General features: G+C 34.3%; 1 protein-coding gene across 5 annotated transcripts in view; it reads right to left on the bottom strand.

The window, feature by feature from the left end:
- Positions 1-27,941, bottom strand: part of DIAPH3 (diaphanous related formin 3) — a 464,837-nt gene that overhangs the window by 180,708 nt on the left and 256,188 nt on the right. For all 5 annotated transcript variants that reach the window (XM_069467186.1, XM_069467187.1, XM_069467188.1 and 2 more), the window contains one exon: positions 13,479-13,608. In XM_069467186.1, the coding sequence (XP_069323287.1) occupies positions 13,479-13,608 (130 nt within the window). The remainder of the gene's footprint in view (positions 1-13,478; positions 13,609-27,941) is intronic.

Below are 27,941 nucleotides of genomic sequence, written 5' to 3'. Positions count from 1 at the left end.
CTACCTCATAGTCTGCCAAACGTTACTCTCAAAACAACATACTGCTTGCAGTTTACCTGCCCTTCCTCATCCATTCTGTACTTGATCCTGGAAATAATGCGTCTCTCTGCCTTGCCCACTCCACCTCTGAGTCACACCTGTTCATACTTCATAACCAGTCAAAAACTCCAGCAAGTCCCCTAGCGAGGTACCCTTTCTACCCATCATAACTGGTAATTATCTCTATCTTTTCAATTACTACACTCTATTACATTTATCTTTTTACATGTCCTTCTTCTCCCACATGGCAGGGAATTCCTTATGGAAAGATACCATTCATCTTTGTATCTTCAGTTACATAACATGTTGCAGTTGCTTAAATGTTTGTTGAAGGAATGGATTTTGGATTTAACTTTAACCTCTTGCGATAAGAGCATTAAAAATGAAATGAGAAAATACAAGAGATTAAATATCTAGGACATTAAAATCTAAGACACAGACTTTTCTCCAAGTGTCTTGTTATTATGATAATTATACACCAGAGGTGTTAAAGAAGCTTTAGAATAAAAGTTAAAATCACAACTATAAATATTTAAGTTAAAACAATCATGAATATAGGCTTTCTGTAACATCATGGCCTTTATGATTTACTATATTAAGATTCCAAGTTAAGAAGGCGTGGTTACATACATTTAAGTAATCTTTGTAATTGAAAAAATAATCCTCTGTGAATATCTCCCGGAGATGTTGGTCATTCAAGCTTAATAAGAAATGCCACATTCATTGCTACATATCATGATACAATCCAGGGAAATTGATTTCTTTAAAGAAAGCTTAAACAACAACTTATTACCATAGACAATTTAAACATTCAAACTAAATTAACAATCCTGCGCTCACAGAAACAACTGTTTTGTGTGGCAAACTATTTTCAGGCTTCCAACAAAATAATTTTTCCTAGATAATTATAATAATAAAGACATTTTATAAAGTTATAACAATATTTTATAAATGTGAGTTAAAATAAAATTGGATAGACAAGATGGACAAAAACAGTCAGCAGTATAAAAAATCCTGAATATTAAATAGGCCTACAACAAAACCTAAATTCTTGAATATCGCTATAAAACCCATCACTACAATGAAACAACATTGAAAAAAATCATAAACTCAAAATAAATTACAGCTTGGTTCATAACAGGCAAAGGTAAATTAAAAGAAGCAATGAATGGCCAGTCATCCTCATCAAGTAGGTATAACTTCCTCAACTCAGATTTTCTTTCTTCCCATTGTTCTGATTCTTGATGGGACCCCATGTAATAACACACTACAATTTGCATTGCCTAATTAATTTACTGTACCATATGCAAGGAGAGCTTTCTGCTGCTGTTTTTATATCATACTGAGAGATAAATGCCTATATTTGCTATGGAACCTGGAAAGAGGAAAGGTAGAAGGTAACTGGAGGAAATGATGAGTACAACTAATTAAAGGCCTCCAGTCAGTTCTGGTGAAGCATTTTAGCCACTCTGAGGAGAAAGAGGCAGCTTTGCCCTCTACAACTATGAAGAGGGTTTTAAAGGCAAAGCAGCTTTTTAGAAGAGAAAACTGTATTAATGGGAGAAGCTCATCTAAAAGAGATCATGTTTACCTGTAAGAACTTGAGAATTCCTTTAGACATGCAAGATGGTCAAGAACATAGCAAATAGTAAATAAAAGGAGGTGCGTAACGGAGATGTTTGTAACAATATTCAAAATGTGCCCTCAGTATACTATTTTTGTGTATATATATATATATATGGGAGGACAATATTACTGCTGTTTACTGTGTTCCAGGGTAATTATTAAGTACAGATTGACTGACCTTTAAATGAGACTAGTGCTCATGTGTGGCTACTGGAGACCAGGTTAACCTCACAAGTGCAGGACTACATAAATTCAGACTTGAAAAATTCCAAATTTTTTCTCAGGTCTAAACCATTCCCCTGAAACCCAAGGGCCTACTGGACATCTTCCCTTGATGTTTAGTAGGCATCTTAAACTCACATTTTCAAATTAGAACTTATCTTCCTTGTTGAATTTGTTCCCACATCTCAGTAAATTATCGGCTTTACAACTCTTCCCTCTCATATCCCACACATCTAATCATAGAGCACATCGTGTTGGTGCTAACTTCAAAATACATACATTTTCTAAATATTTCTCACCACCCTTGCTACTCTTCCTGATCCAAGCCAATATTATCACTCCTCTGGATTATTTTAACAACATTCGAGTGTTTTCACTGATTCTGCCATTGTTCCTCTGCATTTTTTTTCTTAACATAGCAACCAAAGCAATCCTTTGAAAATTTAAGTCAGATGTCACTCTTCTGCTCAAAACTTTCCAATGGCTCCTCATCTCAGAGCAAAGTCAAATCCTTACAATGGCCAATAATGCCTTATAGGATCTGTTACTTTTCTGACCTTATCTCCTATTATACTCCCCAACCCCTCTCTGCTGCAGCCTCACTTCCATTATTGGGGCCTCTACACTTGCTCTTCCTTCTTCCTAAAATGTGTTTCTCTCAAACACCAATATACCGTGGTTCCCCACACCTCCTTTAGGTTTTTGCTCAAAGGTCACCTTCTCTAAGGGGGCTTTTCTGACCACTAATCTAAAACTGCAAAACAAAACAAAACAAAAGAAAACAAAAAACAAACAGAAAAACTCTGCCCTGGCGTTCCAGAGCTAGCTATCTGACACAATATACACTGACTTCTTTCTTTGATTTAGGTTCTATATCCATCACCTAAAACATAAACTTCAAGACAACAGAAACTTTTGTGTTGATGGCTCTATGGTGCCTGGGATAGAAGAAGTACTCCATAAGTGAATGCTGAAACAATGAATGGATGAATCTTATATAAGCCAACTTTGTTTTTTTTTTTTTGTTTTTTTTAATTTTCTTCCAGTCAAGCCCAATCCTTACTAATACAAGTGTCCAGCAGTACAGTTCTGGCCAAGCAGCAAGAGTGCAATAAACTTTACTGAAAGAGTCCTTTCCTTATAGGGTCAAAGCACCAAAAAACTATCAATGAGCAGGGTTCTTTTTTCCACAAAATATGTAGTATGAAAGACATCTGCTGAGATAACACGGGGATAGACATATTTACATGGCAAAAGAGTCTCACCACTGATCAATTTTAAATCTACACTGAAAGATGACCTCTTCTGAGGAGACAGGGGAAGATTACCCAAGATCATAGTGTCCTTAGGTTTCCTTATGAGTCTGAATAAACATTTTTAATGTTTCTATCACTTACATCACTTATTATAAGTTATTAATAGTTCATATATCAATAAGGCATTCCTTAATAATTCTGGGCTGATAAATTTCTTTTTTAAATAATATGTAAACACCTCCAAAAAAATAGACTCATAGTTGTTGAAGAGTTTCTGGAGATCATTTGTTTTTAAAGGCTGCTTAGTATTAGAGTTTCTTTTTCAAAAGTAATCTTTTGTCAACGTTAAAAATATGAAATAAAAATAAAATGTTTCAGGCTAAAGCAGAGGAGGAAAAATAGAATCTTCTTTCCAAATTCCATTCCCTATGCTAGTATGTCCAACTGGTGAAAATGCATTGAGTTGCATACTTACGATCTGTGGAATTTTCTGTATATATAGTATTCTTTAATTTTTAGAAAAATACAAGCATTTTTCAGTAAGAAACCTACAAAATTCCTAGCTGCATATTCTAAAGCTTATCTAAGTTTCAGGTAACACACACTTGGAATCTGTTCCAATAATTTCTGACAATATACATCAAAATTCTAAAATAACATATTATTCACATACTCATGTTTACCTATATCATTTATAACAGGCAGATGTGTATCAACAAAAATAATCACTGAAAAATAACAGCAACAAAACTAGAACAAATGTAGAGACTATTTATACAGTGCTCACTAGGTGCTGTTCAAGTTTTAAAGATACTTATATTAGGTTATTCAGTATGAAATGTCTGATTTCCTTAAGTACTAAGTCTGACAGTTGCTATCTCTGAGATTTTACTTTGATACTACTTGTTTTATTTTTATTGTGAAGGTACCCTCCTCAGTCCTTCAAATGCACGTTTTGGCTTGTGATTATCTTTCAAAAATTTTTTTAGAGCAATTTTTGTGAAACCATGGATAAGTCAAAAATTCAGATTATTTTTAAATGTGAGTTCCATCATCGAATCAATGCAGCATAAACAGCTCAAAATATCAACGAAGTGTTTGAGAAGGATGTGGCTAATGAATGCATAGTACATCAATGGTTTGAGAACTTATGTTCTGGTGATTTTGATCTTGAAAATGAGCCATGTGGGCGACCTGAGACCAAGGTGGATAATGATGAGCTGAAAGTTGTAGTGGAAGCAAATCCATATCTACCTATGCAGGAATTTGCAGCAAGGTTTGACATTATTATTCCAACAACATTGGACCACTTGAAACAAATGGGCAAGGTAAAGAAACTGGATAGATGGGTACCACATGAATTAAACTAGCATCAGAAGAGAAATAGTCTCAAAGCCTGCCTTTCTTTGCTGTAACGACATAAAGGCAAACCATTTCTATATCATATTGTCATGTGTGATTAAAACTAGATTCTTTTTGACAACTGCAAGCATTCAGCACAATGGTTGGATAAAGATGAAATGGCAAAACAGAGTCCAAAACCAAATATTCATCAAAAAGTGTTACTGGTATCTGTTTGGTGGTCCAACTATGGTATTATCCACTATAGCTTCATGAAACCTGGTCAATTACAGTGGATGTCTACTACAACCAACTGGATGAAATGATGAAGATGCTTGTGACTAAGCAGACAAGAATGGTCAACAGAAACAGGACAATCCTCCTGCAAGACAACACTCAACCACATGTTGCACAAACAATGCTGTTCTAACTACAGTAGCTGGACTTGGAAACTCTCTGGCACCCACTGTATTCACCGGACCTTGCACCAACTCACTACCATTCTTCCAGGCCTTGGATCACTTTTTGCAAGGAAAAATATTCAATTCTCAACAAGCTATGGATAATACCTTTCACAATTTCATTGCCACACACTCTCCAGGCTTCTTTGCTGCTGGCATAAACAAGCTACCGTTAAGATGGCAAAACTGTGTCAATAGTTTAGGTGCATGTTTTGATTAATTGTATTGCTTGTTTGAGATATAATAAACTACATTTTTTATTGGAAATTGGACATATCATATTTAACAACATAAAACATTTTAACCTATTTAATCCTTAAAACAAAACTCTGAGTTAAATACTACTATTGTACCCTTACAGGTAAGAAAACTGAAGCCAGAGAGATTAAGGAACTTGTATAAGATTATGCCTCTAGCAAGCTGGGGCTTAAATCCCAGTTATCTAGCTTTAGAGTCTATGGTCTAAAAAACAGTTTCTCCCACAATATCATGTTTTTATAATCTAATTGTGATCACATTTATTTTGCCAACTAAAATCATTTATTAGGGTTATTGTTATCATTGCCTGCCAATAAAAATTTTCTTAAATTCAGAAGGATAAATGAATTTCAGTTTTAACTGGAATAGTATGTTCACATGATAACAAAAGAGTATTTCACAACCTCTTCAATAATAGCCCTTAAAAACTGAACCATTTCACAATTTAATGATAAATCCTTTCCAGATATACTTGTTAGTGTAATTTCCCATAACTGTTTCATAAAATTCAAATGGTGCTATCTCCATGTAGTTATGGGAGTGATGACAAGGATGACTGCAGTGGGTTGAATAGTATCCACCCAAAACTCAGGTCCACTCAGAACCTCAGAATGTGACTTGCTTTTGCAGACAGATTTAGTTAAGGATTTTGAGATGAAATCATTCTGTGATTGAAATCATCCAATGACTGATGTCCATAGCAGAGGTGAGGACAATGAAATACGTGGAGAAGAAAGTGATGAGACTTTGAAGACAGAGACTAGAGTGATACATCTATAAGCCAAGGAACACAAAGGATTGCTGGCAGCCACTAGAAGCCAGGAGAGCCTTCAGAAGAAACCAAACCTACTAACACCGTGACTTCTGGTCTCCTGAAACGTGAGGGAATAAATTTCTGTTGTTTAAAGGCACCCAGTGGTAACTGGTTATGGCAGCCCTTGGAAACTAATAAAACTACTCATTTTGTAGCAGCATAAATACAGTCTGGTTTCTGGAGAATAGCTGCCAATTGCACCTGCAGCATCTGACTATCTTCATGCTTCTTCCCCCCCATTGGTTACATGTCAACCTTGCCACCAGTGAGATTCATAAGATTGCCATAAAGGTGTTTGCCCCATCCACTAGTTAGGTTCCTTTGTAGTATACAGATGTGCTAAGCTATCCTTCAGAACGGACTATTCTGAAATTTTCTTTCATCTACCTTGTTTGTAATTTCCCACTACATGATGCAAAACTGAGGGGCAGTAAATACTGCTTCACAGCCAGCAGCTTAAGGGAGTGCTAAGACCTTGCTTGTCACTGGTGATACTGTCCTGTTACTTGATATTCACTATAGTTCATAGATGACACTGACAGAACTGCTCGAGTAGCTACTTCACATCAGCAGCTGGCCAAAAATCTGCAAACACTGTAAACTGTTAGTTTCTTGAAAAGATTAATGCTGTACTGATGCCACTTTCAGTCTGTTAACCTCCAAAAAGATATAGAGGTCTTCCTGATGTGGTTTTCTTCTTCATCATCATCTATCAGCCCAAGCAACAGCAGATTCAGGAAATGTTCCTAGCTCAGTATCTCAAAAAGCAATCTTCAGCTGCAAGTAGTTCCTCCATGCCCTGTGTTTTTCAATGTCAGTCTACAGAATCCTTAATCCTTCCAGTGATTTTGGCCATGCTCTCTCTAGTCCACTCTGCTGCTTTCCAAAATAGTTTATATTTGCACTACAAAATGATTACCTTTACAACCTCATATCCAAGTCTCCAATTTAAAGTTTTGATGCCAATTCTATATGATAATCCCTGGAAATAAACTGGCAGGATTTAAACGTGTGCTCCCTGACCAGTACGCCATGTCTGCAGTGCACTATAAACATTTTTCATAAATCCTATAATTACCTTGGAGTTATGTTTCATCATACCTTCTTTAAGTGTTAATTTGTTGAATGTAAAATTTTACATATTGTACCATTTTGGTAAGCATATGCAAACCTACATGTAAATTATATTTTAAAAAGAAATTTACCTTTTATTATATTTGGCTTGGTTTAATATTATTTTAGAATTTTTAAATATAACCATTAGATGGCTACAGATAGTCAAATTAGATATTGAGACCTAATGACACAGAAGTCATAGGCTAAGTTTCCGGATATAGCTTTTAGTCCATGATCTATCTATAGAACCAGTGCTACTACACAGTGTAGGGATATCAAATGTTTTCATTATTTCCATAGGATAATGAAAAAAAAGTAAAACTACCTACCTATGCCTCCCTTTTAGAAAAGTGTTGACAGAAAATTCAACGTGTTACTTTTATCAGTTACCTGTTTATATTAAAATTACAACTATCATAGTAGCAACATAGGGATAAGTAGAAAAGAAATATACACATGGATACAGTGAGGAAAAGGACAAAACAAAAACTTAGTACACTACAGCGTAAATAAACGCATTCTAAAACAAAATCTAGGAAATGCCATAGATCTAACCCTGAAATTGAATGTGAATTTTCTTGAATATATTTAGAATGCATTAATATATCCTTATACACGTACTAATTTACATTTAATATCTATTCGAAAGAGGGATTGAGGCATACTTATAATTAGTTAAAATCATGCAATAATGCATGGTTTGTAGAAGAACCTTTGATATTCCTAAGTCGATTACTAGTGAACATCCAACACAGGTTTACAACTGCTACTTCAACTGATCTCATAAAGTAAAAAAATCATTCAGAGGCTGGGCGCGGTGGCTCACATCTGTAATCCTAGCATTCTGGAAGGCTGAGGCGGGTGGATCATTTGAGCTCAGGAGTTCGAGACCAGCCTGAGCAAGAGCAAGGCCCCCTCTCTACTAAAAATAGAAAGAAATCAGCTGGCCAACTAAAAACATATATAGAAAAAATTAGCCGGGCATGGTGGTGCATGCCTGCAGTCCCAGCTACTCGGGAGGCTGAGGCAGGAGGATTGCTTAAGCCCAGAAGTTTGAAGTTGCTGTGAGCTAGGCTGACGCCATGGCACTCTAGTCCGGGTAACAGAGTGAGACTCTTGTCTCAAAAAAAAAAAAAAAAAAAAAAAAAGCCTATCATTCAGTATAGGCTACTCTATCAAAGCAAAAAAGAAAAATGTCTTAAGTTAGTACATTATAATAGTTTGCTAGGGCTGCCATCACAAAATACCACAGACTAAGTGGCTTAAATAACAGAAATTTATTTTCTTACAGTCTAGATCCCAAGATCAAAGTGTCAGCGGGTTTGGTTTCTTCTGAGGCCTCTCCTTGGCTTGCAGTTGGCCGCCTTTTCACTGTGTCCTTATGTGGTCTGTCCTTTGTGCAAGGACATCCCTGAGTGGCTGTGAGTTCAAATTTCCTCTTCTTATACAGATACAAGTCAGACTGGATTAGGGCCTACCCTAAAGGCTTCATTTTAACTAATCATCTCTTTAAAGGCCCTATCTCCAAACACATTCAGATTCTGAGATACTGGGAGTTAGGGCTTCAACATATGAATATATGAAGGATACAAAACAGTCCATAATGGTTACAATACATTTTTGTGCTCTTCATTGAGAATTCAATAAAAGCAATACCCCATATGTTTGTCTTCCATAACTAAATTATTTCATCATAAATACTTCCACAACCAACAATGTACCCTATCAATTTACTTCATCATATAGGCAGACGTGTAAAGTATCTTTTCATGAAACTCTAATATCCTACCATTCATTTGAAATACTAGCTGAACTAATTTATCTTGCACAAGTTACGAGGCTCTATAACCTCTATGATGCAGTGGTTCAAAATAACACAATTTTAGCTATGTTGTTGACTCTGCTGTGAGGGATATAAAGTGCAATTGTATTAATAACTGATACTGAATATTCAAAAGACATATCAAACAGCTAAATTTTAATTGGCATTTTTAGGAGGCTATAGTGACAAGGAGGTTAACATGTTTGCTGTTTACAGCAGAAGAATTTGAAATTTTCAAACACTATGTGGTTTCCAGGTGGCAGCCACCTGGAAATTAAATGTTCTAAGCGCTCACAGTAGGTGAATAAAAGATAAACATTTGGTATTTAGTAAGGCATTTATCACAAAGTGTTGGAAATGCATGAGGAACTGGAAAACAGGAGATGTATTTGAGTAGACAAATATTTGGGTCAAATCAAGGAATTGCTTGCTGAAAATCATATAAACAGAGTCTTAAAATCAGAAAGAAGTCTATAAAATGGAGAGGATAAGAAATAATCAAAAATAAGATATCAAAGAATGCTCTTGAAAGCTAAAAGTATAGAAACATAGAAAAAAAAGTGGCAAAAATAAATAATGGGCAATCATTGAATCCACTCTGATAATTACATTGCTCTTTTTCTGGAAGCTAATTCTATTCCCAGCAGTCCCAGGGATAATCTTTGGTCTAGAGCAGCAGATCTTAAATGCTGGTATAAGTATTTCTGGGACATCTATGAGTTTATCCTTAAAGAAAGAGTGAAGTATGCAGAAATTTAGGTGACGTTCCCAGTAAGCACTAGCAAAAAGTGCACAAGAGAGGGTGACATTTACTTTTAAGTTCCTTGATGAAGAAGAAAACTAGACGATGTTCTACATCACAGCTGCCACTTCCCATAGATGTAACTTTGGCAGAATCCAACATGCAGCTCTGAGCGGAGGTGTTGAAGGCTATAAAGAGACATGGCAAACTGAGAGAAAAGAAAGGAGGCCAAGAAGGATTTTTTCAAGTGAATGAAATTTGGGAAGAAAAGTTAATGGTGTAGGAATCAACAATCCTATTTTATGGCATAATGTGATTCTAATTCCTATCTGAGATAAATGTGGATCTTAGAAGGAAAGTCTGGGATGGATATTAGGTGTAAGTCATTAATGTAATGGTGGTATTTAAGTCCTTGGGAATTGAAGAGATCATTAAGGAGAAGACATAGGAAGAATAAAAGACTCAGTATTAGGATAATAGCAAAAGCAATATACACAGACTGCATGGAGGAAGTAAAGGATATTGAGAGTAAGAGGGAAGGAAGAGCCACGTGGGACCAGAAGCCAGATGTGAGTGAGGCAGACTGAGTTGCACTAAGACAAAGAAATTACACCTTGGACCAACAGCAGGACAAGAGCCCAATTTCTGACATAGACTAATCACTCAACATAGGCTTGTTAAATAAATGTGTGAATAAATGAATTACAGACCAGACTAGCATGGCATTTCTAGAATTCAGAGTTGATTAGGGAAGAATGGAAATATATGGTAGAACTACTATAAATCTAAAAAGTGCTAAGGTGATGCTATAAACTTACCTGAGTTTTATTTTACTATACCACCCCAAACAAACAAAAAGTCAATTTGTCATATTTTCTACTCATTAATAAAATAGCATTCAAATTTTACAATGAAAGAGATTATTGAGAAGTAACCAATAAAACTTTTAAAGATCAGAGTCAATTTTAACTGTTTAGACAAAAGGAAAATGAATTCAACCCCTAGAAGTCCGTAAGAGAAAGAAATATTACAACGGTATACAGAAATACGATAATGACCCCAAATATTTTCATTGAAATGCAACAGAAAAGCTGTAAGCCATTATCTCTTAGGAAAGAAGCAGTCCTAATGAAGTAGATTTTTGAAAATTGTCATACAGGTAAGCTCATTAGATGCAATGAAAGTGCCCCCTGCTGATCTAGGAGTACCTAATGACCAGGATTTGTTATGTCTCAACAACAAAGGTACTTTTTAATTCATGTGATAGCTCACTGAAGAGATTTCAAATCTGGAAATTTTTAAATGATGATATATAAAAACACTGAAATTCTCCAAAGCAAACACAGACTTATTTCATCCAAAACACTTACTCCTAAAAATCTCATTTATTAATAGGGTAATATAATCATAAAAAGAAATTCTGCTCCATAATCACCTACATTATAAAAAATATCTCAGTGATGGCTTTTTTATTTTAAATATGAAGTTGGCTGCTCCCTGAGAAACATATTAACGGTATCTGCTGACCCATACACATACGCCAGACTCCACTGTAACAGATGGAAACCAGAAACCCCCAAGGCCCCAGAATGCTCCACTGAAACACCAAAAAAGAAAACAAACAGAAGAATCAAATCACCAAGTTACAACTCTGCAAGCCCTTATGAAAGTTAAATATTTTTAAAAAGCAAAATATAATATTTATACAGAATTTTAAGTATAATCAAATGAGTCAACATAGATAAATATTTCAAAAACTGAAGTTATAGTAAAAACTGCTAGAAAATAAATTCTACACCAAAAAATACATCTAAAGCAAAGTATGTTCCAGCTTACTGTTCAGTTTTAGAAGTGTTCAGTTTTAGAACTAGTATGAAAAATAGTGAACTGATCAGATATGCAAACTGTCATTATCCAAAAATACTTGCACTGCTTTAATTCTTGTTAAAGTCCTAATGTTGATATAATCTATGACTCAACCATCTTTTCCCCAGAAAAAGAACACCCTCTGTATTTCAAGGCAATTTTTACCACTTTTTCTTCCACTACTCTGGTAACTTAACAAACTTAACGCCCATCAAGAACACCCATTTTCAATTTTGTTTTCATCATATTTGTTCAAATATTCCAAAATTATAGAATTCTCACTTAAGGAAAGTTGATTTTCCTCAGCTAATGAACCCATCAGTTAAAAGCTATTTTGGATATCACCAAGGTGAATGTTTTGACCCCATTCATTTCAATACCTTTTTGACCTATTCCACATGGTTTAATACAAGAAAGTTATTGCAACAATTGATTATTTTCACTTCTTAAATTCCATTAAAACATCTACAACTATACATATAGACAGCTTCTTCTTATACCAAGGACATTTTAAAGTAGCACATGGGCAAAGTAAGCAATTCATTACCATTAGAACATTAGGATTGAGTAGTGAAAAATAAAGCAAAAAGCTTATTTTTGATCTTATTAATAAAACATCCAGACTAATTATTTCCAACTTTTTTCCCCCAAAGTATATGAAATATATACTTCAAAGAACCATACATCTCAGGAGTTTCAAAAAACTTCTCATCCAATCACATTACTCTTTGCTGATCAAGTGCTACAATCCCCATTTTATAGAACAATTTAAAGGGAGCATGAAATATTAAAGGCGGTTTTTTTTCAAGAAGAAATATTCACTTTTATATGAAAAAAAAAGTCCCACCTTAAGTTGACAAATTCCAATATTAAAAAGGAAATAAGAGATTATAAAAATAAGATGACAATACCAAGGAGTAGTGGTCAATACAAAAAGAATACAGATACTCTATAATTCCAAATGAGTTGTTTTCCAAAATGTATTTATAAATTGATTGTTTGGAGTCAAGTAAAGTTGTTTCCATAGAATCAATGTGAAATCGAAACTGGATGCTTAAAGTGGTCAAAAAATTGTATTTAAATCATATTATAACCATGTATTAATAATAATAGGTCCTTATCCTTTCTATGATCTTTTACAACTGAGGCCACAGTATGGACTAGAACCAGGTTAGCAATTTGGGCATTAAGAAGGGGTGACTCAAAACTCTGGCAGTTTGGTATCTACTAGGACAAGGTGGGCAGAGATAGCTTTGGAAATGGGGCAAAAGCGGGACATTAGTTACCTGCTCCGTCCGTGTTCCTGTAACCAGAGACATGACCTGACACCCTGATGACCACTCTCAGGGCCCTTTTGTGACTGGCCGGTGCACCATGGAACTTAAAGTACGGGTGGATGGAGTTCAGAGGATTGTCTGTGGGGGGGTCACTGAAGTCACAACTTGCCGAGAGGTTGGGATAGCCTTAGTGCAAGCGATAGGTAAGTGTGCCCTGCCGGTGTGTGAGATAAGAGTACGGTATGCTTCCTTTCGTTGGGTGCATGTGTGTGTTTGCTTGTATGAAATATTGAGTCTTGGGCTCAGGTACATAATAGTCAGTCAGTGCTTGTGAATGACACTGAATCAAGGGAGCACCACCCTGGCCACAGTGGAGGAGGTTTAGGAGCAGAGAGTGGGGCCAGGAGTCAACTATAAGGTTTAAACTACAAAAAAAAGTGTTTTCAAATATAAGGCTCCACTATCTAACCAAACAAATCAAACTCATAGCTCCAATCATGAGAACTCATAAAGTAAATACCCTGCAACTTTATTTTGAAAAGAAAATATTCAATACGAAAACACTGTGACAAAGTGGAAAGTACGTACAAGTTCAATGCATTATTTTCTGTCTTTTAGAACTGAATAAAAGCACAAACCTTTACTAGCTTTGTCTAAATGTCCCAAATCATTCACAAAATTCAGGATATCAGGGTACTTTTCTTCACATATTTCTACCAGGAAATGAAGTAGTGTTGTTTTCTGATCTGCTGATTTTGTATCCTTTAGCTAAATAGAACGAAAGGGAGAGAAAACACAAAGTCAAAAGTATGTCGACAATCTGCCCCCTTAAATAATGTTAATACTGTATTTTGTAGATAAGAAATAAAAGAGTTATAAATTAGTTAATTTCATTTTTGAAAAACAAATATTTAAGTACTTGAAAAGGTACTTTTTACTTCTTGTTTGGACAAAATCATTAATACTTGTAAAAAAAAGGAATAAATTTAATCCAATCTAGTATGTGATGTTTTATGGGGAAATATATGATGAAATGCCTAGAAAAATTGAATAAACTGAAAGTCTATGTAATAGCAGATTTAAAACAACCCTGGGCATTTGTCCATTTATCATTTTGCACATATTCATAGAATGCCTGCTAGATGTTATAGTAGTTGGGGACACAACAACAAATAAAACAGTCTTTCTTCAAGAAGCTGCTCCATAAGAAAGCAAGCCAAAAAAAAAAAAAAAACCCCAGAAATGAAAATATTCATTTTCCCTAGTGTGAAAAATAGTGTAGTAAAAATAATCACAAAGTACATCTAGGAGGATGTGACACTGGAACCGAAGCTTTGAAGACAGAAAAGTTGTGGGGGGTTAGGGAGGGGAGGAGAAAATGAGAAGTGCAGTAGACAGGCACGTGCAGCAGCATATGAAAAGGGCTACAGATGAGGAAGGAAACGGCACATCTGAGGAGGCCGGGTGGTTCCAAAATAAAAGTGTACATGTGTTAGGGAAGACAAGTAGGGACCATGTAAAGACAGAAGTCTGAAGAGACCAGAAAATAAAAAGAAAGTTATGCTATGCAATGGAAATAGGATTTTGATTCTGAAGCAATGGATGTTTTTAAGCTGGATGAGAGATGACCAGATATACATATTACAAAGCTCCCTCTAGTGCAGCGTGGATAAAAGATTAGAACAAGGGTAATAACAGAAGCATGAAGAGTAATTTAAGAAGCTATGGCAATAATCCAGGCAGGGAAAGAGGGCAGCCTACACTGAGGTTGCAGCCTGGGAATGGAGATAATGGAATCAAATGGGCCTGGAAATCCAGGTGATGCTGTCAGTTTCCATAAGTCTGAAAGGATGAGAAACAGATTTGGGTGGTGTGAGCAAAGAAGATAGTTGTTTCAATTTTGGACAAGGTTAAGTTTGAAGCACTAATGCTATCCAGGTAGAAATACCCTGAAAGAATGTAGATTTGCTTACGTAGGCATAGAACAGTGCTTTCATTATTTTTTTTTATTATTGTCCTCTAAGGAACTATTTAGGCATTTTTTTTTTCCTAATGGTACCTATGAAATTTTAAAACCAAGGAGGTATTATATTCATGTTTATGTACTGTATGCATATCTATACTTTACACCTAAAAACCAGTGAGATAAGTAAGACACTTTTACTCCCCAGTGACCAAATTTTTACCCCTTTAGGATGACATTACCCTTGTTGAGAATACATGGTTAGACCTTAGAGGAACAAACTGATTTAGGAGCACCAGTTTGTGAGCTCTTCACTCTCAAAGCTAATTAGTTGAACAAATGTATCCAAACAGGTATGCAGAAAGAAAAAAGAATGCAGGCTTGAGAAGATGACTAGGGTTGACCAATCCTAATCTGAAATGGCCAAGGAATGTAATCAGAGGGAGAGGTAGTCGAGCTAAAACCTGAGCAATGACAGGAGTTAGCGTGGGTTTTATGCAGTGATTGGGGGTAGGGAGTATTGAACAGGGGGAAGTGGTATGAACACAGGACTGACAGATAAACTGGTAGCATTCTCTACCATTAAGTAATCACTCAGAGCAGATACACATATAAAGAATTAAAAAAAAAAATCACTATTCTCTACCAGAATTTAATTTAGACCTGGAAATTCATGGCATACCTAATTGGACACAGTCCTATTTACTTGCTTCCTTTCCAACAATTTCCCACGTTAAAATAAGCTCCCAAATAATAAATTACCATAGCTAATATTTAAAAAAAATTCAATATCACTAAATATATATTACTATTAGATAAATATCAAATAACTGGTATAAACACCAAATAACTGGTAACTTCCACTAATACCCAATAGTAGAAAAATGAGAGATTTTTGTGTCATTACACATATTAACATACTCACTACTTATTGATGCAAAAACTATCTTGGAAACCTTGGAAACATTGAGCAACCCACCCATTGAGCAGCCTCACTTTTACATGATTACATGTGTAATAGGTTCAAATGACACACCAACCTACTCTACATGTGACTCAAAGAATGGTTCCGTGCACTTTAAAAACAGACGGAATATGAACACTTAGTCCATTATTTGGTACTTTGTTTGAAAGGAACTCCACAACATCCAGCTGCGTATTTTTAGAATGCACATTTCAAAAATATGACTCCATTACTAGCTAGACAAATTGCCAATGACCTGTTTGGATGACCTGGTAATGTTAAAATATGTCTTTAACTCAGTTAATAGCCTTAGGCAAGTTACTAGACCTTAGTTTTCACACAGGTAAAACAAGAAAATGGAATTGAACATAGAAAAGTAATTCTAAATTCGCTTTTTACTCTAAAAATATTTAAGTATACATTATAGTAGACCTAAGTGTTAGTAGACATCATGACATCTAACTAAAAAAACTAGAATAAAACTCAAGAAACCCAGTTATAATCTCAGTTCAGAGTTATTTTTGTGGGCTTGGGTCAGTTAGAATCTTTCTATGGGTTTCAGTTTTTACATATAAACCTATGAATGTCAAGCCAATTTGTAAAAGTCTCCTTACACGCTATAATTTCATTCATATTATCATGTTAAATAGATAAGGCCAGAGTGAAAGCAGCAAACTTTCAGAAATATAGTAAAATAATTTTTGTCTTGTAAAATAACCAAAAGTTAGCATAAAAGCTGTCTTCTCTTTTATTAAAAGGTATCCTAGTAGTGAAGATCCTTTATTCTCCTCTCTCCTTAAGGCAACTGCTTGGGGAGTACTTTTCCTACAGTGGACTGAGTGTGACCAGCCTACACCCTTCTTACTATGCTCCTTTCCTGAAAAACTAGAAAAATGGCCTGTGTGAAATGTTGACTAAGACAAGCATCATCTAACTCTATAATCTGTAAAACCTGGAAAGAGTTTTCCAGCAGTATTTGTTACGTAGCGAAACAGCCCACAACTGCTAGGATTGACGATATCAAGAAATCTCTATGATGGAACACCAACTAACTGAATCATTCTTGATCTTTACTCATGAGTAAAAAGAATTCACAATTAGAACCCCGGAACACAATATAGTTTGTAGCATATACCAGTTTAATAAATGTTAAGTACTCAGGTCAAACACAGATTCAAATTATTTGGAGACAATTATAAAGCTAAAGACCAATTTAGGGAGGAATGTGCTATCATGGTGTGTCTTGCTGAAAACATCAACTGATTAGAAAGCGGCATAGTGGTAACTCTCTAATTAAAAAGTATACTCATTGAATAGTAAATGGAAGCACAGTTCTCTCATCAATCGAAAGTCTGTATTTAACAATTTCAAGACTAAATAAAAAAAAAATCAAAATTCCAGATAAGTGTAAATTTGAGACTAAGCCTAATAAATAAGCAGTTCAGATAAGAAACATTTTGTTGATAATGCATGGTGTCTAATTTATAAACTACGATGCAGCTTTAAACTCCAGGGCAGAGAATCTTCATTCATGTTCTAATATTCTCAGAAAAAAATTTCACAATGCTGCCAAGGTATTTCTCCTGCCTCAACTACTCTATTCTCTCCCTCACTCTTCCAAATTACTTAAAAAAAAAAAAAAAAGTAAGTCTTCCAAAAGCATGAAAGCACAAAATGTGTCTTTATCTATTTTCTCAATATCTTTTCATTTCTTTAATAAACATTAACTAAAAAGGATACATTCAATTTCTACTCATATCATAATCAGTGACTGGGCTAGAACAAGTAAACCCTGGAAAATAATTTTGTTGAAAATGAAGAACTTAATCACACTTTGTAATATTAAATCTTCAAAAGAAAATGAAACTAAAATATTTGCTATAAAAATTTGTTCAGGTTAAGAAATATGCTTTATTTAAATTTTAACAGACATTGTTTGACAGGATTCTTTTTGTATTATTGTCAAGAGATTTATCTTACTGATGAGTAATCATCATTGTTAAATAGAATTTCTTATTTATGTATTGTTCCTTTAAGGTACATTTAATGTGGCATAAATGTCAAATAAACAAAAAGATGGATGGAGTTTCTCCAACCACTCTGTTCATTCCAGACAAAATAATGTTAAAAGCAGATCCTGTAATAAATCATGGCCTAGTTGTCAGTCTGGAGTAATACTCCCGTGTAGCTACAATGCAAGGTTTTGGAATATTTTTAAGGTATTCAGTCAGCACAAACTTGGATGACATTTAAAGAATATTCCATTGTCTTAGTCACATGAAGAAAATTCTTAAAATAAAAATTAAGTATCTTCTTGGTGTGATTCAGAATCCGAAGAACTATAACCCCTTACTCTTTAAATAATGAAACTTACCTATCTTAAGACTGTTGTCAAATTAGTAACTCTCCTCCCCATTATTGTGCTCCTTTCATTTAAGCAGGTATCAAAATAGCACTGAATCTTTAAATGTTGCAGACATAGGTGAACACCATAAACATGACAAAATTTTGAGAATCTTGTAATGACCCAGTGAAGACTCTACCTGAACTTGTAAATATACTAATGCTGAGGGTGACAGCAGCAATTCCTGTTTGGCACTTACTATGAGACATAGACTAGCCAAATAATAAAACACATATTAAGTGCTTAAAACATATAACATACCTAAAAGGAAGAGACTAGTATTACATCCATTATGAAAAGAAAACAGAAAGCTGGGCTCAGTAGCATGCCTATAGTCCCAGCTACTGGGTCCTGGGGAGGCTGAGGTGGGAGGATCACCTTGAGCCCAGGAGTTCAAGGCCAGCCTGAGCAACAAAGGGAGACCCTGTCTTAAAAAAAAAGAAAAAGAATGAATGAAAGGAAGGAAGGAAGGAAGGAAGGAGATTTAGACAGATCATACAGCCTGGATCAAATAGCTACTATCTGCTAGAACCAAGATTTAAACCCATGTCTGTGTGAATGCAAAGCTCATAACCAGTATAAAATACAAGTCCTCTACAAAACCTTTTATTAAATCTAGTTTATTATTAGTCACCAAAAGAAACAAGGTTCTCAAAAATACAGTGAAAGAAACTGGGTGTATGACAACAAATGAACACTAATGCAATTTAAAATACTAAAGCCCTATATCCTGCTAATTCTAGCCTGGAAAGCCTCTGAAAAACAGGCACCCTCTCTCTCCCCTAAGTTCACTTCTAGTTTTAAGAGTATGACATTCTTTCTATTGCCTTATCTATAAACAAAATGCCATCTGAATCATATCAAACAACAAAGCTTTATGTATTTCTGATAGATTATTTCTGACAAAATATTACACCAATATGGTTGAAGGGAAAAATATCTATAAAGTTTAACCTTCAAATGATTTACACAAGCATATTGTAATAACATCATATCCCATCTCAAATCCTTTGCAGAATAAAATGATTATGTATGCATGAAATAGCATCTCTAAAAATAAGTTAAAGTTAGCCACATGAAAATAGATGTGTGAAGACATATTGACAAAGACTATACCATAATTGCTCAGATAGGAAGCTCAAAAGTCAATATGCTGGTACATATTCACAAGTGAAACCAACCACTATTATAGAATGAATAATCTTTTCTGATGTGTGTGTATATTTTTAGATAATCACTGTGCTGATGAAAGTTTTCAAAAAGACTGGGTATCACTCCAATAGGAATAACAATGAAAATCTTGAAATAAATAAAACAAGATGCTTATGCCATAGTCATAATCATTACTATAACAAAATTTTTATAGTAGTTTTAAACATAGAAACCAGTTGCTATTAGGTAAATTAGATATTAGGAAATATTTAATAAATTACTTATGCCATTCATATATAAAAACAATTTAAATTGCTTAATTTTCATTTCAAAATGATAATGAGAGTTGAAACATTAAATGACAAAGAAAATACTTTAAATAATGTGGACTTCTATATTTACAATAAGCTCCTTTCTACCATGTTATCAGAGACTTTCTCCAAATTATATTTTTAACATATTTCTTTTGATTTTGGTGAGCATAGAAACTCCTATATGAAAAGCATTTTTGTAGTTTAGTAAAAGTTTAGCTTATTACATTATCTATTGTATGTTCAAAGCTGTTTATTTACACTGCCCACTTCTTCCATAAAAGATTTGAAACAGCTCAATGTTCTTTATAATAAAACTGTATTAATTCTTTTCAATGTTTATAGATTAGAAAAAATACATTCACAACTGGTAAATGGAAAAAATCTAGAGTAAACAATTTGCAAAGGAAGAAATACAACTAGAATATAAATATATTAAAAAAAGAAAACCTAAGCCCTTTGGTGATCAAAGATATCAAAAAATACAAGATATTTTTAACCAAATATACCAGCCTTCTCCACCAAACAAAAACACTACAACACCTAATCATGGCAGGGTTGCAGTGAGACTGGCACTTTCATATGCTACTACAGGTACATGCAAACCAGTAAAATCCTCTAGAAAAACAATTTTGTAATGTATACCAAAAATTATAAAAAATATTCTTGTTTGGGGTAGTTTCAGAAAACTTGCTGGAGTCCAATGGAGTCCAGTGTTGTCCAACAAAAGCTATATAACTAAAGTATTATTTTAGAGCATTGACTTATTAGTAAGAATTTTTCATAGGAATGATTAAAATTAGAGTAAATGCTTAGAAAGTTAGCATACCTAGATCATTAATATAATTGTATCAAATACATTAATTTTAAAATTTTCTTAACCCTTAACATTTTTAAAAATTAACAGACTATTTGTCAGAGCAGTTTTAGCTTTATAGAAAAAAATGATTAGAAAATAGAATTCCCATATACCTTTCTCTCCACATATAAAATCCCTCTATTATTAACATTGTACATTAGTGTGGTACATTTGTTACAAATGATGTACCACTATTCACACCTTGTTAACTAGTGTCCATAGCTTACATTAAGGTTTACTCTTTATGGTCTATAGTTCTATGTGTTTTGACAAATTCATAATGTTATTTATCCCCATTACAATGTCATGCAGAAATAGTTTCATCACCCTAAAAAAATTCTGTGTCCCACTTACCTATTCATCCTTTCCCTTTTCCCTCTCCCCAGACCCCTGGCAACTATTGATCTTATTCCTGTCTCTATAATTTTATCTTTTACAGAACATCGAATAGTTGGAATTATATAGTATTTAGCCATTCCAGTCTGGGTTCTTTCACTTAGCAACATGAATTTAAGGTTCCTCCCTGTCTTTTCTTCACTTAAGAGATCATTTTTAATATTGAATAATATCCCATTGTATGGCTATACCACTGTTTGTCCATTCACCTATTAAAGGGCATTTTAGTTACCTTCAAGCTTTGGCAATTATAAATAAAACTGCTATAAACATTTTTATGTAGGTTTTTGCATGGACATAAGTTCTCAAGTCATTTGAGTAAATATTCAGGAGCATGATTACTGGATGGTTTGTTCTATGTGTAGCTTTGTAATTGCCAGTCTTCCAAAGTGGATGTAGCATTCTGCATTCCCACTAGTGATAAATGAGGGCTGCACCACATCCTCACCACATTTGGTGGTGTCAGTGTTTTGGATTTTAGTCATTCTAGTATGTACGCAGCCCTGTTTCGTTGTTTTAGTGTGCCATTCTCTAATGACATATGATGTTGAGTATTGTGGGGATGTAAAAACTCCACCTCCATCCTCTTCGGATCTCAGCTGGGTCCAAGAATTAAACTGACGTAAGACAGCATAAGAGGAGAAAATAGTGCAAGTTGCACGTGGCCTGGGAGCCATCAAAGAAATGAAGACCCAAAGAAATAGTTAGAGTCAGTTACTTATATACTGGAAGGCACAAAGAATAGTTAGTTCTAAAGAAGCAAATAAATTAGGTGGGAAAGCTTAAAAGAGTTATTTTTAACAAGGTCTGTACAGAATTCTCTCGGTGGTTTTGACTTCTTATCATTGAAGATAAGGATGCTGCATCTTTCTGGTATAGGAAGGTCATCTTTTACAAGAGAATTTCGTCTTGAGCTCTTAAAAAACAACACAGGGATCAAAGTGATCTTTCTGCATCTGCTGTTTTTCAAGTGTCTTTAACTTAAATAGTCAATATGCCAGAATAACATATTTTGGCCCATTCAACATCTTTTCATATGTTTAATAGCCATCTGTAAGTCATTTTTGCTGGGTATCTGTGTACATTTTTTGATCATTTTTTAACTGAGTTGTTTATTTTCTTATTGTTAAAAGTTATTGTATCATTTAGATAAAAGTTCTTTATATGTATTTTGCAAAGATATTCTCCCAGTCTGTAACTTGTCTTTTCATTCTCTTATGTGTTTATCAGAGAATAGAAGTTTTTAATTTTTAATTTTTTAATTATTGACACATAATAGTTGTATTTATTTATAGAGTACATGTGATGTTTTGATACAGGCATACAATGTGTAATAATCAAATCAGGGTAATTGGGATATCCAACACCTCAAGCATTTATCATTTCTTTGTGATAGGAACATTCCAATTCCATTCTTTTAGATATCTTAAAGTATACCATAACTTATTGTGGACTATAGTCACTTTTTTGTGCTACCAAATATTATTTATTCTACCAAACTACAAGTTTTTGTTTAATGAAGTCCAACTTACCAATTTTTGCTTTCACAGACAATGCTTTTAATCTTATGTCTAAAAAGTCATCCCCAAACCCAAGATCACATAGGCTTTCTCTTATGTTATCTTCTATAAAATGTATAGTCTTGTGTTTTACATTTAGGTCTATGATATATTTTCAGTTAGTTTCTGTGAAAAATATGAAGTCTTTTTTTTTTTTTTGCATGTACATGTTCCAGCATCTTTTCTTTAAAAGACTATTCTTTCTCCATTGAATTACCTTTGTTCCTTTGTCAAAGATCAGTTGACTATATTTATGTGGGCCTATTTCTGGGCTATTCTGTTCTATTGACTTTTTTTTTTCCTGCCAATACCACAATGCTTTGATTACTGTAGCTTTATACTAAACTAAGTCTTGAAGCCAGGTAGTGTCAGACCCCTCTGACTTAGTTCTTCTTCAGCATTGTGTTGGCTATTCTGTGTCTTTTTCCTCTCTACATAAACTTTGAAGTCATTTTGTCAATATCTATAAAATAACTTGCCGGAGTTTTGATTGGGTTTATGCTGAAACTATAGACCAACTTGGAAAGAACTGACATCTTAACAATATTGAGATATCATTTCCATGAAAATAAAATCTCTTTCTTTTGTTTTAGATCTTCATTGATTTCTTTCATCATAGTTGTAATTTTCCTCATATAGATCTTGTATGTATTTTGTTACATTAATACCTACATATTTTTTGGTGCTAAATATATATATATATGTGTGTATATATATACTATTTTTATTTTCAAGTTACAATTGTTTCTTGTTGGTATAAGGAAAACCAACTAAGTTTTTTTTTTTTTTAATTAGGTGACCTCATGTCCTAAAACTTTGTTATAATTACTTATTAGTTCCAGGAGGTTTGTTTTTTGTCAATTTTAGGGGGATTTTCTACATAGACCACCATTTCATCTGTGAGTAGTTTTATTTTTTCCTTCTCAATCCATACACCTTTTATTTATTTTTTTTTGTCTTACTGTGTTAGCCAGGACTTGCAGCACAATATTGAATAGGAGTGGTGAAAGGAGACAAAAGACACCCTGGCCTTGTTTCCCCTAAGTATGGTATCAGCTGGGAGGGTCTTTTGTGGATACTCTTTACCAATATGACGATGTTCCATTTTGAGTCACTTGTTCCAAATGACTATTTTTAGTTTTTTTGAGACTATTTATCATGAATGAGTAGCGGATTTTGTCATGTGCCTTTTCTGAATCTATTGATAAGATCATACAATTTTTCTTCTTTAGTCCATTGATATGATGGATTATATAGATTTTCAAAGATCGAACCAGCCTGGACTCATATAGAATGACTTAGCGAGTGTTCCTTCTGCTTCTAATTATTATACTCAAATAGATTTAGAGATTTAGATTTAGAGAATCAGATGTAAGATTTCTTCCTTACATGTTTGGGAGACATTACTGGTGAAACCATCTGGGCCTTGTTCTGTTTGGGAAGGTTATTGATTATTGATTCAATTTACTTTAGTAGATTCAGATTATCCATTTCTTCTTGTATAAATTTTGGTAGATTGCCTCTATCAAGGTCCATTTCATCTAGCTTATCAGATCTGTAGGCTTTATATTGTAAGTAATATCCCTTTATCATCCTTTTAAGTCCATGGGATCAGTAATGATGCCCCCTTTTCCCTCTCTGATATGATTAATTTGTATGTTCTTTTTTTCTTGGTTAGCTTGGCTAGAGGTTTATCAATGTTATTGATCCTTACAAAGAATCAGATTTTGGATTTGTTGATTTTTTTTATTATTTGCAATTTCACTGATATCTGCTCAAATATATAATTATTTCTTTGTCTTGCTTATTTTGAATTCCATTAGCTCTTCTATTCTTTCTTCTTTTTTTTAAGTTTCCTAAAGTTGAAACTTTTATTTATTTTAGATCTTCCTTCTTTTCTAAATATGCATTCAATACTATAAATTTCCCTCTAAGACTTGTTTTTGTTGCATTCAAGAAATTTTGATAAGTTGTATTTTCATTTTGATGTCCAATATAAGTGAATCAAACTCATTATTTTAAATTAAATATATATTTTTAAATAGAATACAGAAGCTTCTAAACTTGATATTTAAAGGACTTAACAAAAATCCATACCTAATATATCTCAAGTGGTATTTTTCTGAGTTTTTTGTGGTAATATTGGATTTGTTATTTACCTCCTAACACTGGAACCATAGTTCAAAGCCACCCATGGAGACATTTCATCACCATACTCATTTCTGTCCCTCAAGAACAAATGTTCACAAATACCACTGGCTAAGTATTATTATATGAATAATAATGTTGCATGTTTTATTTCTGACCCCAAAAATATACAAACAATGCAGGCTCTTGATAAAGGAGAGGCAAACAATAAGTTCCTTAGAGTATCAGAAATGGAGTGTCTTATTTGTTTAGGTTTTTTTTTTTTTTTTTGAAGCAAAGTCTCACTCTGTTGCCCGGGCTAGAGTGCCGTGGCGTCAGCCCAGCTCACAGCAACCTCAAACTCCTGGGCTCATGCAATCCTTAAGCCTCTCAAGTAGCTGGGACTACAGGCATGCGCCACCATGCCCGGCTAATTTTTGCTATACATTTTAACTGTCCAGATCATTTCTTTCTATTGTTTACTAGAGACGGGGTCTCACTCTTGCTCAGGCTGGTCTCAAACTCCAGACCTCGAGTGATCCTCCCGCCTCGGCCTCCCAGAATGCTAGGATTACAGGCGTGAGCCACCGCACCCGGCCTTGTTTAGTTTTTGATTTTTCATTTATAAGATGTATAAAAAGAGGAGACTAAACAAAACCAGGTATGGCAGGTAAGAATCATCTTGGGTGCTATCTCTGATGGGGTAGCTGTCTATAAGCATGGTGTTGAGGAAGATTCTGAGGCTGGGTCTTTGGGGGAATAGGGGAGTTGAGCAGTGATGCTTGTTACGAGAGCAGTAAGATGACAACATACAAGCAACACATTGGCTGAGCCTTCGCAAAGCCACTCTATCCTTTTTAATTCTATTAAAATAATAATTCTAATTTATAATGCTTAATGGAGATTAAAAAAACAAAGGTGATATGAAAAGTATTTATCAAAAACACTACTTAGTAAAGCCAATTTAATATTTCTTGGAAAATTTTATAGATTAAATGTTGCAATAAATGAGTAAAAGGGGGTTAAGCATTCTAAATAGTTTCACATTGCTTTGGAAAACGGTTTTTCTGTGATTTAACTGGCTGTATGTAAAATGAGAACAGCATTTGTTATTTGTAAGTCTTTGGCCCATAACAGCTTTACTTAAAAAGAGTGCCAAAATTTACTGGTATGATTTTGCCAATCTGATAAAGAATAAAAATCCCTCTAAAACACACACTGAATGCAGATGGAACAATGGATTTGTTTGGCAGAGATTGTTCTTAAAAATAACTTCATAGAGTAAAGGAAAAAGTGATTCATGAGAATCAAAATTTCACAAAATGATTCACAATATGTGACTGTGACAGGTATGCAAAATAAAAACTTCCTGTGATAGGCAGAGACATTGTTTTTCATGCTTTCATAGTCACTGAAACTCTACTTGCACAAGGTAGAGACTCGCAAAATGACTCAAGACACTGGCCTTCAATGTATTTGAGCTCCACTATGTGCCTGAAATTCACACTCCTTAGCAAAGTCTTCATTTTGAGAACAGTGTTCAGCTTGGCATGAAAGAAAAGCAACAGTTTTTGGAAACATGTTCACTACTTACTCTTAAGTGGAGAAGTAAAGTTGTTTCTTTTTTGTTTTTGTTTTGGTGTTGGTTAGTTTTCATTTTTTATGTTTGTTTTTTGTTCCAGACTACCAATCACGAATTTTGTGTTCTGGGATATATAAGTAGGAAAGGAGACAGATAAAGCAGTTCTCAGTTTAGGTTGAGTATTAAAATCACCTGGGAGCAGGGCACAGTGGCTCATGACTGTAATCCTAGCACTCTGGGATGCTGAGGCAGGAGGACTGTTTGAGCTCAGGAGTTCGAGACCAGCCCAAGCAAGAGCAAGACCCCTATCTCTACTAAAAAGAGCAAAGGCATCATGGCATGTGCCTACAGTCCCAGCTACTAGGGAGGCTGAGGCAGGAGGATCGCTTGAGTCCAGGAATTTGAGGTTTCAGTGTGCTATGATGGTGCCACTGCACCCTACCTAAGGCGACAGAGCCAGACTCTATGTCAAACATAAGATAAAATAAAAATAAAATAAAATAAAATAAAATAAAATTACCTGGGGAGCTCTTTTAAATATGTCACTAATCAGAATCCACAACCATACATTCTGAGTTAATTTAACTGATGTTGATGCTGAGGCATCATACTTTTTAAAGGGTACTCCAGGTTACAAATCAATATCATTCAAGAAAGAGCTGCCATAATTTTACAAAGTCACTCACTTGGGTTGCTAGAAACATTAAAGAAAGTGGGCATTCAATGTTTGTTGTTGTTTCTGTTGTTTTAATTATCCCCATCATAGCTTTGGTGAAGTTATTCTACTTTTGGTTAGCCTGTATTTATAAAAGGAATACCACAAGATCAGATTTAAACAATCATACACTGGAAAAGAGAATTTATAGGTAAAAAATCAGTCTTGCCTGCCACCCTCACCCTTTTAACACCTAAACCCCAACATCCATGGCCCCATTACTATGTATCCTTTAATGACTTCAACTTTGGGATGAACTCATTCCATATTCTACTGCCCTAGAGAACAGAAAGCTTCCTACAAAGAGACAGTATGAATAAATTTAAAGTGGAATCAATAGTTATTTGTTTCTGCAATTTTCCCAAAGAATAACAGCATAAATACTGATAAAAATTAGTTATTACACTTAGTAAATTCCTTCAAAACTTATATCTATTATCCCAATATAGGAAGTCAGTTTATCTAATTACCTTGAACAAAGACCTGCATCATCCTGTTGGACTGATCAGAATGATTTGTTATTCAGAAATCACACATCTCATTAGACATTAGTAAACATTATTAAACATTGTGTGTGGATTAGTAACATCTGCTTCTTAAATTTCCAAGTCAAAATTATTAATATATTTTAATTTGATGTTGAACTTTGACGGTTGGGCCAATTTATTCTTTACCTAGAATGCTGATCTACCTGGAAAAAAAAAAGATCCTGGTCCTATCAACAGGTTCTCTTGAAGAAACACCTTCAACACTAACCAGATACAAATTTTTCCAGGTAGGCATTTTGGTCAGAAAAGCATCTACCATCTGCTGATTAGATTTCTAAGGATACAGATTTACATTTAATAAATAGCAATCCCCCTCCCCCCCCAAGAATATAATATCAAAATGCCTATTAACCAAGTTTTATCTAAAGTCCAGTAATATCTTTGGAGAATTTGTGAATTACAAGCAGTCCTCCATTTTTCTGTATAAACTTTATACTTTCAAAAAGTCAAGCTATCAGAAAGCAAGGTACTTATACCATTTTACCTAAATTGGGAGTATCACTACTGTGACTGGAAAGTAC

Source organism: Eulemur rufifrons, chromosome 4, assembly GCF_041146395.1.
Source record: "Eulemur rufifrons isolate Redbay chromosome 4, OSU_ERuf_1, whole genome shotgun sequence".
Lineage (NCBI taxonomy): Eukaryota > Metazoa > Chordata > Mammalia > Primates > Lemuridae > Eulemur > Eulemur rufifrons.
Note: the sequence above shows the minus strand (reverse complement) of the source record. Positions and strands in the feature narration are given on the sequence as shown.